This window comes from Bison bison, unplaced genomic scaffold (genome assembly GCF_000754665.1).
Source record: "Bison bison bison isolate TAMUID 2011002044 unplaced genomic scaffold, Bison_UMD1.0 scf7180017864244, whole genome shotgun sequence".
In the NCBI taxonomy this organism is placed as follows: Eukaryota; Metazoa; Chordata; class Mammalia; order Artiodactyla; family Bovidae; genus Bison; species Bison bison.
In genome coordinates this window covers 1,471,086-1,482,767 of record NW_011494816.1, presented here as the reverse complement: position 1 = coordinate 1,482,767, position 11,682 = coordinate 1,471,086, and the positions used below count along the sequence as shown (strand labels likewise).

Sequence of the window (11,682 nt, the reverse complement as noted above, 5' to 3'; positions counted from 1 at the left end):
ACCCTGCCGCAGAACCTCCCCAGCAGGTTGCCCTGGTCCCCGGAGGCGCCGTTGTAGATCTCCAGGAAGTCGAAGCCGCAGGTGTCGTGGTACTCCAAGTCAAAGGCGTGGAAGGTGAGCAGCACGGAGGAGCCCTCGGCCACCACAATCAGCCAGCTGCACTCCGTGTTGTAGGGGTAGAGGCTGGGGAAGTTGGGGCTGGAGAAGTTTCCAGAAGGTGCTGAGAGCACACCCCCACATTTGACACCTGTGGCGAGAGGGAAGAATGACCTAGAGTCAGTGCTAGGGTCTCGGATCACGGCCCAGCTTCAAAGCAGGGTCTTTGGGATGGAATGAGAGAGCAAGAGGCCATGGCCCTCAATCACTTCATTTATTCATTTATTTGTTCATTCATTTACTTATTCTTCAAATACTACCAAACATTCTTTTATGCATTCAATAAATATTGTTTGAGTGTGGGGCATTGTTGTAAGTGCTGGGGTTACAGCAGGAACAAATAGACAAAAATTCTAGTGGGGAAGATAGACAATAAACATAATAAGGAAAATATGGAGTGTATTAACTAGTGATAAGTGCTCTGGAGAAAAATAAAGCAGGGGAAGGAGATAGGAAGTGTCAGGTAGGCCTGTAATTTTATAGGTAGAGGGATTGAAACTGTACCCTCTGCAGTGGAAGCCTGGAGTCTTAACCACTGGACTGCCAGGGAAGTCCCATGGGCCTGTGCTTTTAAATAAAATATACTAGGCACTAAAGATGTCCGTTGGGGAATTCAAAAATTAAAAGTAATATTACCCACCCCCATCCTGAGTGAAAATGTGCAGTGTATTACAAAGTTTGAAGTACATTCTTATATGTATGTATTGGTTTATATTTTGAAAAAGAAAACAATGGGAGGAAACTAATAAAAATGGTTCTCTATAACAGGAAGAAGTAAGCAGCGGGGAGGAAACAGGTGTGACTGTTAGACATCTTTAAATGCAAGTTATTTTATAATTTTGACTTTTTAATCATGAATAATTTTAATATAATTTTTAAAATATCAAAAGATTAAGTAACCCCAATGCCATAGAAAGTGAAAGAGGAGAGTGAAAAAGTTGGCTTAAAACTCAACATATGGAGCCTATTATACAGAGTGAAGTAAGTCAGAAAGAAAAACACCAGTACAGTATATTAATGCATATATATGGAATTTAGAAAGATGGTAACGATGACCCTATATGCAAGACAGCAAAAGAGACACAGATATAAAGAACAGACTTTTGGACTCTGTGGGAGAAGGCAAGAGTGGGATGATTTGAGAGAGTAGCATTGAAACATGTATATTACCATATGCGAAATAGATCGCCAGTCCAGGTTCCATGCATGATAAAGGGCCTTCAGGACCGGTGCACTGGGACGACCCTGAGGGATGGGATGAGGAGGGAGGTGCAGGGAAGTTCAGGATGGGGAACACATGTACACTGATGGCTGATTCATGTCAATGTATGGCAAAAACCACTACAATACTGTAAAGTAATTAGCCTCCAATTAAAATAAATTAATTAATTAAAAAAAACTCAACATAAAGAAAACTAAGATCATGGCATCTGGTCCCATCACTTCTTGGCAAATATATGGAGAAACAGTGGAGACAGTGAGAAACTTTATTTTTGTGGGCTCCCAAATCACTGCACATGGTGACTACAGCTATGAAATTAAAAGACACTTGCTCCTTGGAAGAAAAGCTATGACCAAACTAGAGAGCATATTAAAAAGCAGAGACATTACTTTGCCAACAAAGATCCATCTAGCCAAAGCTATGGTTTTTCTAGTAGTCACGTATGGATGTGAGAGTTGGACTATAAAGAAAGGAAGCTGAGTGCCAAAGAATTGATGCTTTTGAACTGGGGTGTTGGAGAAGACTCTTGAGAGTCCCTTGGACCGCAAGGAGATTCAACCAGTCAATCCTAAAAGAAATCAGTCCTGAATATTCATTGGAAGGACTGATGCTGGAGCTGAAACTCCAATACTTTGGCCACCTGATATGAAGAACTGAGTCATTGGAAAAGACCCTGATGCTGGGAAAGATTGAGGGCAGGAGGAGAAGGGGATGACAGAGGATGAGATGGTTGGATGGCATCACCGACATGATGGACATGAGTTTGAGTAAGCTCCGGGAGTTGGTGAACAGCGAAGCCTGGCGTGCTTCAGTCCATGGGGTTGCAAAGAGTCGGATACAAGCGACTGAACTGAACTGATAATTGGAATGAAGGAAGTGTGCCAGTGTCAATAGAAATTAAGATTTGCAGTATAAGAGGAGAGAGATACAAATTAAAACTAAAAAAACTAAGTAGAACTCTTGAGATCCTTCATTTGAATTGAGAACATCAGTATGAACAAGATTTATTTTTATTTCTAAAAATATTAATTTATCAGCTTTGTTCACTAAAGAGCCTAAAGGCAATAATATTCTGGTAGTATTTTGTACCCCTTCAACTTAAATTAGGATTATTATGTCCAACTAAACTAAGATTGTTATGTCCAACTAAGATGAACCAGGACTCCTTAGAGAAATAGTCAGGGGCAGAAAACATACAAAATACACTTGGGACACCTTGTCAAGCTACAGAGTAAAGAAGCTATCACAACCGCTGGGATTGTGTCAAAAGACACAGAAACCCGCTAGAAGGTATAATTGGAGCTTCAAAAAAGATTTACTGCAGTGAGTTGAAACCCATCAAATATATAAACATTTATGAATTCATAATGAACTAAAAAATTAAAAGAAATTAAAATGGAACTTACTGATTTCTTTTAGAGATTTCTGGGGCATGAAGTCATTTTCTTCTTGCTACATAGAGAAAGAATTAAGCATTTAATTTGTCTTTCTTGTTATAAATTATATGCATTTCAGGATAACTGAATAGTTGATGAAGAAAAAGTATTATTTAAAGAAGACTACAGGAAGAATAACAACTTTAGGGACTTCCTTGGTGGTCCGGGGTAAAGACTCCATGCTCCCAGTGCAGGGGGCCTGGATTTGATCCCTGGTCAAGGAACTAGATCCCATCTACTGCAACTGGGTTCACACGCTGCAGCTCAAGATCCCTCATGCTACAACAAAGATCAAAGATCCCACATGCCACAACTAAGATCCAGAATAGCCAAATAAACAAATTTTTTTAAAAAAGAACATTAGAAAACATAAGTTTGCAAACCTTAATGAAATCATCATCATCATCATCTATCCTAATCATGGAGGAAAAAGGTAAATGAGGAGAGGTAAAACCTCCTTAAGCAGACAAATATTCTCCGTAAAGTTATTTCAACTTTGCTAATGTTTGAAAAGGTTTATATTTAAAAAATACCAGGCTTCTCTGGTGGCGCAGTGGTAAAGAATCCACCTGCTAACGCAGGAGATGCTAGTTCAATCCCTGGTCTGGGAAGATCCCACATGCTGCAGAGTGGCTAAACCTATGGGCCACAACTATCGAGCCTGTGCTCCAGACCAGGGCAGCTGCGACTATTGAGCCCATGTGCCGCAACTAACGAAGCCCGCGTGCCTACAGCCCATGCTCTGCAACGAGAGAAGCCACTGCAATGAGAAGCCCTTCACTGCAACTAGAGGGTAGCCCCTGCTTGCCGCAACTTAGAGAAAAGCCCATGCAACAACAAAGACCCAACACAGCCAAAAATAAATAAATTTTTAAAATGGTTTTTAAAAATCATTTAAAAAATACCCAAAAAGTTACATTTATAAGAAACTTTATGGTGGATGGATGAGGCTAACTGAACCGACTGGTCAATCTTAACATCAAAGTGGAACACTGGATAATAGGTGACCTGATGAAACACCTATAATATCTTCTTATAGGGGAAAAAAAAGGAACCTGAAGCTAATGAAATCTCTGGATCTGTCAAAATTTAGAGGAATATGGAAGCTAGAGGAACAGTCTAAATGACCCCTTGAGGACACATTCAGCCCAGTCCAGAATGTGGGAAATTCTAATGACCCAGGTGCTTCTAAGTAAATAAGGTGGCAGGGGGAGACACAACTAACATATTTTTATTTATTTATTTATTTATTTTTTTACAACTAACGTATTTTTAAAAGGCTCAACTAGAAGAAAATATAGAGGGTAAGTTCCTTGACTTTGGTCTCAGCAATAATTTTTTGGATTTGACAACAAAAACAAAAATAAACAGGTCGGACTACATTGAACTAACACCTCCACACAACAGAGGAAACTGTTAATAAAATGGGAAAAGAAAAGTCTATGGAATGAAGAAAATATTTGCAAATCATACATCTGATTAGGGGTAAATATCCAAGATATATAAAGAATTCATACAACTGAAGACCAAAAAGAAAACAACAAAGTCTGCTTTAAAATGAGTAGAGAAATTGCGTAGGAATTTTTCCAAAGAAGTCATACAGATGACCAACAGGTGCATGAAAAGGTGCTCAACATCACTGATCATCAAGGAAATGCAAGTCAAAACCACAATGAGATACCATCTCCCATCTGTTGCTGCTGCTAAGTCACTTCAGTCGTGTCCGACTCTGTGCGACCCCATAGACGGCAGCCCACCAGGCTCCCCCGTCCCTGGGATTCTCCAGACAAGAACACTGGAGTGGGTTGCCATTTCCTTCTCCAATGCATGAAAGTGAAAAGTGAAAGTGAAGTCTCTCAGTCGTGTCCGACTCTTAGAGACCCCATGGACTGCAGCCCACCAGGCTCCTCTGTCCATGGGATTTTCCAGGCAAGAGTACTGGAGTGGGGTGCCATTGCCTTCTCCGCTCCCATCTGTTAGGATGGTTATTATTTAAAAGATAAGAAACAAAAAGTGTTGGCAAGGATGTGTGGGGAAAAAAGGAATCTTTGTGTACTGTTGGTGGGAATGGAAACTGTGCATCCTCTATGACAAACAATATGGAGGCTTCTCAAAAACACAAAAATAGGACTCCATATGATCCACCGATTCCACTTCGGGCATATTTCAAAGGAAATGAAAACAGCATATCGGAGAGTTATCTGCATTCTCATGTTCATTGCACAGTTATTCGCAATAGCCAAGATATGGAAACAACCTAAACGTCCACCAACAGGTGAATGGAGACACATATGGCATAGGATGGTACTCAGCCTAAAAAAGGCATTCATCCTGATATTTGCAGCAACATAGACATTGAGGGCATCGTGCTAAGTGAAATAAGCGAGACAGAGAAAGACGGATACTGCATGGTATCACTTACATGTGAAATCTTAAGTGTCAGAATCATAGAAACGGCAGAAAAGCAGTTGTCAGAGAAGTCAATTAAAAAAAGAGAAAGACTCAAGAGTCAAATACCAACCAAAAGCAATGTGTGAACCTTTTTCGGATTCTGATTTGAACAAACCAATTGCAATAGGATTTTTTTGTTTTTGCAATAATTGGGGAAAACGGAACATGAACTGAGTATGAGATAAAATTAAGGAATTATTACATAATTGTAATACTATCGGGAATATCTATCTACTGAATATATATCTGTTAGATATACTCTGAAATATTTATGGGTAAAATAGTATATTTGAGATGGTCTTTAAATTTCTCTGACCCTCCCCTGCCCCACACCCTGCTAAAATGGAGATGGAGGTAGGATAGAAGAACCAGAGGACTTCCCTGGTGGCTCAGATGATAAAGAATCTGCCTGCAATGCAGGAGACCTAGGTTTGATCCCTGGGTGGGGAAGATTCCCTGGAGAAGGGAGTGGCAACCCACTCCAATATTCTTGCCTGGAGAATTCCATGGACAGAAGAGCCTGGTAGGCTACAGTCCATGGGGTCACAAAGAGTTGAACACGACTGAATGACTAACACTTTCACTTTCTTTAGAAGAACCAAGAAAGGCAAAATGTTGACAATTGTTGAAGATGGTTGATGGAAACATCAGTATTTATTATACTATTTTCTCCACTTAGTGTTTGAAAATGTTCATAGTTAAAAGTTGAAAAAAAATGACCAACACATTCTTAGTCACCTTGTCAGTGAAGCTTCCCTCAACCACCCTATTTGCAATTGAAACCCTTTCCCCATCCCTCTACCCGTCTCTCCCTTTTTGGCTATGCTTTCTCCATAGCACCCACCACCACTGAATGTACTATTTACTTCCTCATTTGTTCAGTTCACTGTCAGTCTCTCTCTACAAAACTGTAAACTCTATAAAAGCAGGGATTTTCATCTACTTTGTTCTCTGCTGTATCTCAGGCATCTGGAAGAGCTCCTGGCATAAAGCAGGTGCTCAGTATATATTTGCTGAATGAATGAACGAGTGAATGATCTAGTATCATCTTCATAATATCCCCATAAAATAGGCAGCACAGGTGTTACTGACTCCATTTAACAGATAAGAAAACTGAGGCCCAGAAAGGGAAGTTACCCCTGTAGCTGACATCCTGTTTGGGTCCACGCAGCACCCATTCCTCTATCTTTGGCAAGAATAAGCCCCTGAGTTTAAACACTGCTCCCTTCCCTTGCCTCCGTATGATAACTCTCCCACATCTTTCCCTGACCCAGGGAGGACACGTGAGCCTAGCTGGGAAATCCTGAGGCCTCCACCACTGCCAAGTGACTGGCCTGGGGGGTGGGCCTGTGCCACCAGAATCCTGCTGCAGAATGCCCAGATGAGACCTTTCCTTCCCTGATTCCTAAGCCCGGAGTTAGAGCCCTGGGTGGGACGAAGCTCAGGGCCCGTTGAGAAAGCTTGTCAACAGATGGCAACAACCACGTGACAAGCAGAAATGGCCTGGAACCCAAGCAGCCCAGCTCAGCTACACTCTTGCCTCCCTGGTGACAGAGCCAGTGCACTTCTCTTCTTGCTTAAACTCATCCAGGTTGGGTTTCTGTCCCTTGCAACCAAAAGCATCTTGAAGATGCTTCACCAAAGTTCCTGTAAGAGAGGCACATTTGTCAAGCATGTGCACTATACATGCCTGTGCTGATTCAGAATGGGTCCCTCCCTGGGGTGTTCACAGCTAGGGGGTAAGGTGGGGGGAGTTAGGCAAATGAGACAAAGCCACGTGGTATGAATGTGCTGGGGCCACACAGGGGACTCTGGGGTCCAGAGGGAGGGAGGCCAGTCTTGCTGGAGCCAGCCCTGTAAGAGGAGGGACACGGGAGAAGGGGGTGTTTGGCTAGGAGGAACAAAGGCTTCATAAGTTGGGGAAGATTTGGAGGGAGGAAACAGCAACTAAAGGCTCAGACTCACAGTCACTTAGCCTCCCTGAGCCTCAGTCGGGCATCTGTGAAATGGGGATAATGACCTTGCTGGGTAGCTGTGAGCACAGATAAGAGAAAGCCGTGCAAGGGCTACAAGATGCACACCCAGTTCACAACAGGTCGTCTGGCCCCGGGGGCAGGTCAGGGCGGGAGTGGTGTCTGATCCATGCCTTTATGTCAAGAGGATAGAGGGACAACCTGTCCAGTGACTGTCATTGTCGTTCCCCCAGACCTTCCCACTGGATGGGAAAGGCCATGAGAAGGTTGGAGAAAACTCTTGTGGCCAAGGAGGCCCCAGGGGCCAGCACAGGTAAAAGCTTTGTCCTTCAGGCACCCTGACTCCCAGGGCCACTCCAAAGCCTCTGAAGTCCTAGTGGCTAAAAATGGGAACAGTTAGCTTCTCTGATCACCCCGGCATGGAGTAAGACACCTGGGTGCCTGGCCCATCTCTGCCACCAAGTAGGTTTCCTTCCTGAGACCCCCTTGAGCCTGCAGGAAGACAAGGCACAGTTGGCTGCTGGCTGAGCCCCACTCCACATGAGCCTCTTGAAGACAGGTGAGTGATACTGCCCTGGCTTCCCAGACAGACTCACAGAGGACTGGAGCCCCACAAAGGACCTGGGACCAGGGTGCCAGAAGAGGGTTCAAAGAGCGCCAAGGAGGGGCATCTGAGGCTGATGAAGGGATGTGGAAGTCTTCCTGGAAAAGCTGGTGCTTGAGCTGAGCTTGAAGGATAAGCCAGGTGTTTTCAGGTGGAAAAAGAGAAAAGGGACCTTCCAGGCAGAGGGCACAGGGGGTGAAAGCCCTGAGGGTGAAAATCTCCTGAAGGGAATGTGATCCTTTGCCAGAGCACGGGATGCCCAAGCGATGCTGGGAACCAAGGCTGGATGTTATATAGAGATTGGAGCCAGACCTGGGTGAGGGGGCGGTTGGCTTTATAGAGAACTTTGATGTCACTTGGCTGGTGATGGGGAAGTACAGCAGGCTCTCAGGAGGAAAATAAGGACCCTTTCCAGCAACAAATCTTTACTTGTTCTCTGAGCCATTCCCCTCACCCTTGGTAAGCATGCAGTCTTGGGCAGGTTACCTAACTTCTCTCTCCCTCAGTTTCCTCATCTGTGGGAGACTGATACCCATCTTGAAGTTTCTTGTGAAGATTAAATGCATTCATGCATAATGCATGGAAAGTACCCAGCACATAGTAGGCGCTCAACAAACACTGTCTTTCACCATCTCAGAAGCTGTACAACTCAATTCAGCCAACTCTCCCCCAAAAGGCCTTCCACTTTCTGGCCTCTCACACAGAAACCTCCTGAGACCCCACCGCCACCTCCCTCCCTCCCGCCTCCCTCCCAGGTCCTGCCTGTCCCCAGCAGCTCCTACCTTTCATGGCTTGGGCTCTGAGGTCTGGGCCCAGCAGCGCCACTGCCAGCAGCAGACAGAATACCAGCTCCACCAGCATCTCCTCATCAGGTCCCCGCAGGTCTGCAGAGCTCAGGGCAGGCCAGGACTTGAGGGTCTGAAGCGGGGGAAAGAGAGGTGAGGCTGCAAGGGCCTCCAAGTTAATGGTGGTGTGAATAATTCATCGGGCCCTCGAATTAGTAAGCTGATCCCCTGCGCTTCCTTCACTCCACCCTAAGGTGACGGATCTAGTGTCACCGGGTTGACACTTCTGAGATCTGCACTGGCCACACTGGGTGGGGAGAGGGCTGGGAGAGAATCTGGCGGTGGAGAAAGAGCAGGGGTTTGGGGGCTAGGCAGATCTGGAATTGTCCTGGGTTGGCCTCCACCTTGCCAGGTGACCTTGAACAAAGTCATCCAACCCTTCTAGGTCTCGATCTGACTCCTCTATCTGGTGGGGCCACTCAGCCCTGCCTATAGGGTTATTGTGGAAATGAAATGTGGTAACACATGCTAAAAAACACAGTCGGCGCTTGCTACAGGTTTCCCCATCGCCTATCCATGTGGGAGGGGACAAGGACCCCTGAGACATGCATAGATGAGCTTAGAGGGAGAGCGAAGGGAAGAACGTGGCAGGAGTAATAGAATGGGAAAACACTACAGGACAACTCCCAGTGGCACTGGGGGTAAAGAACCTGCCTGCGATGCAGGAGACAAGAGGCGGGGGTTCGATCCTTGGGTCGGGAAGGTCCGCTGGAGGAGGGCATGGGAATCCACTGCAGTATTCCTGCCTGGAGAATCCCATGGACAGAGAAGCCTGGCAGACTTCAGTTCATAGGGTCGCACAGATTGAAGGGATCGCACACACGTAGCATGCCCAGTGCAATCATGGACTGCGTGGCCAAGACTATTAAGTGGTCACCTTGTTATTGATCCACAAACCTGGCTCAAACAGCACCATGTGCCAGGCCCTGTGCTAGGATCTGGGCTGTGGCAATGCCCTCAGTGGTTCCATGTCCTACAGGGAGCAGGATCTTTCAATTTACTCCAGGAAACTATTTGGTTCAGCCAGGCCCCAGGCTCATTCCCTAAGCTCCTTCTCTGTGCAGAGCCTGTGCCAAGCCCAGGGCATCTGAGGTAAACAAGCCCATGCCTGCCTCCCAGTGAGGAGCCTGGGCTCTGCCTTAACAGACAAGGTCTGAATCTCGGCTCTACCCCTCACTGCTGGGCTGTGGGGCCCCTCTGAAGCTGGGCCTCCTGGACCACGAAGGAGAGCTTACAGTGCCTGCAGTGAGAGGATTAGATGAGATGATAGTCAGTGCCTGGCTCAGCGCACAGGAGCGAGGAGGATTCTGCTGACCTCTGAGGAGCTCAGACGTCCATCTGCCAGACCACGTGTTGCCTCAGAATCATCCTTTTGTCAGGAGGTCCCCAGGGGGCCCTTTGCTGCCAGCAAGGGAGGGAGGCCGCCTGGAAGATATTCAGCCAAGAGCATTAGGAATGGTCAGGCCTGAGGGACTGGCTTATGTGTGGGGCCTGATTGGCAGGAAAAGAAAGGTGCCATGTCCTGGACAGTCTGAGGGGAATGGAGCTAATACCTACTGCATGTATAAGAGGGTTTCCCCAGTGGCTCAGTGGTAAAGAATCCTCCTGTAACGAAGGAGATGCAGGAGATGCGGGTTTGATCCCTGGGTCAGGAAGATCTCCCGCAGAAAGGAATAGCAACCCAGTCCAGTATTCTTGTCTGGGAAATCCCAGGGACAGAGGAGCCTGGTGGGCTACAGCCCATGGGGTCGCAAAGAGTTGGACAGGACTGAAGTGACTGAGCACATGCGTGCGTGCACACACACACACATGCATGTCTGAGAGAGGGCGCTAACCCAATGTCTGCTGAGTCCTGGGCATGGCACTGAGCTTCCCAGACCTGTGTGTGTGTCCTCCCAGTTTCAGAGGCACAGATTGGCCTCCCCGTCTTGCAGAGGGGGAAACTGAAGCACAGAGGGTTTGAGTCACTGTTGTGAGTTGAGTTGCTTCACAAGAAGACCCTGTGGCAGGGAGTTGAGGACAAGGAGTGTATCTGGAAAGTAATCCGAGGAAGCACAGATCAGGGGGTAGAGCAGGGAGACGAGCGGTGAGAAGAAGCTGATTCAGGGTGTGTTAACCTGCAGCTGACCACTGTGGGCAACCGAGCCTCCACCCCATGGGCACCTCCGGGAGACAGCGTTCCACTGAGGGGCAAGGAGGCAGCGAATTTGTCCACCGACTGCCAGCTGCCCCTGGGTGACCACTGCTTGAGACCATCCTCTCAGGCATCTCTAACCTGCCTGTGAAGCCTCAGTATCCAGGTGTCACAGCAGAAGCCTGGGAATGGTGAAGACTGCAGGATGTGGGCGGGGCCGTGACAGCATCCACGTGTTACTCCCTGAACCCCTCACCTGTGAAGTGTTCGTCCCGCCCCTGGAGCAACCGCATCTCTCCCAGCACTTTTGTGACACTCCTCTCCCATCCCTGCTCATCTCCCCGTCACCTTGCATATCCCTCACCCCCTTGCCCCTCAGGCTTAGACCACAGGGTCAGGGTCATCCTACTCTCCTTTCATGCCATCTGCTGGACAAGTCCAGCTGGCCACTTTCTCCCCTGGGTGTCTGGACTCTGGGTGCTGCTAGGTGGAGTGCCGTCCCTGTGTGGTCAGAACCAGCACCCATTGTTCATGGTCTCCAGCCTCGCCTAGGATCTCAGCTCCGGCCCCAGCCTTGCCTTGGCTCCCCCGGTGGCTCTCTCCCTGTGACTCCACAGACACCATCCCAGGCAGTCAGCAGCCTCCCTGAGACAGTGCATCCCCACCCCTCCTGTGGGTGACCCCATCCCTTCCTGCAGAGGGAGACAGGCAAACAGGAAAGCCCCTTCACCTTCCGGTCCTCACCCTGTGCTCACACACCCCTCCCCTGAGCCTCAGGGGAAGGTGGTTCCACCTCCTGCCTGAGCCCATCCTCTCCCTGCCTCAGGCACCTAGCTCTCCAGCGGCTCCTGGCAGACTCCA

General features: G+C 47.3%; 1 protein-coding gene across 1 annotated transcript in view; it reads right to left on the bottom strand.

The window, feature by feature from the left end:
• Nucleotides 1-11,114, bottom strand: part of CDCP2 (CUB domain containing protein 2) — a 23,026-nt gene extending 11,912 nt beyond the window's left edge. Inside the window, exons 1-4 of the mRNA XM_010847197.1 lie at nucleotides 11,078-11,114; nucleotides 8,901-8,962; nucleotides 8,625-8,760; nucleotides 7-247 (exon numbers count right to left, since the gene is read on the bottom strand). Coding sequence (XP_010845499.1) covers nucleotides 7-247; nucleotides 8,625-8,760; nucleotides 8,901-8,962; nucleotides 11,078-11,114 — 476 coding nt within the window. The remainder of the gene's footprint in view (nucleotides 1-6; nucleotides 248-8,624; nucleotides 8,761-8,900; nucleotides 8,963-11,077) is intronic.
• Between the last annotated feature and the right edge of the window lie 568 nt (nucleotides 11,115-11,682).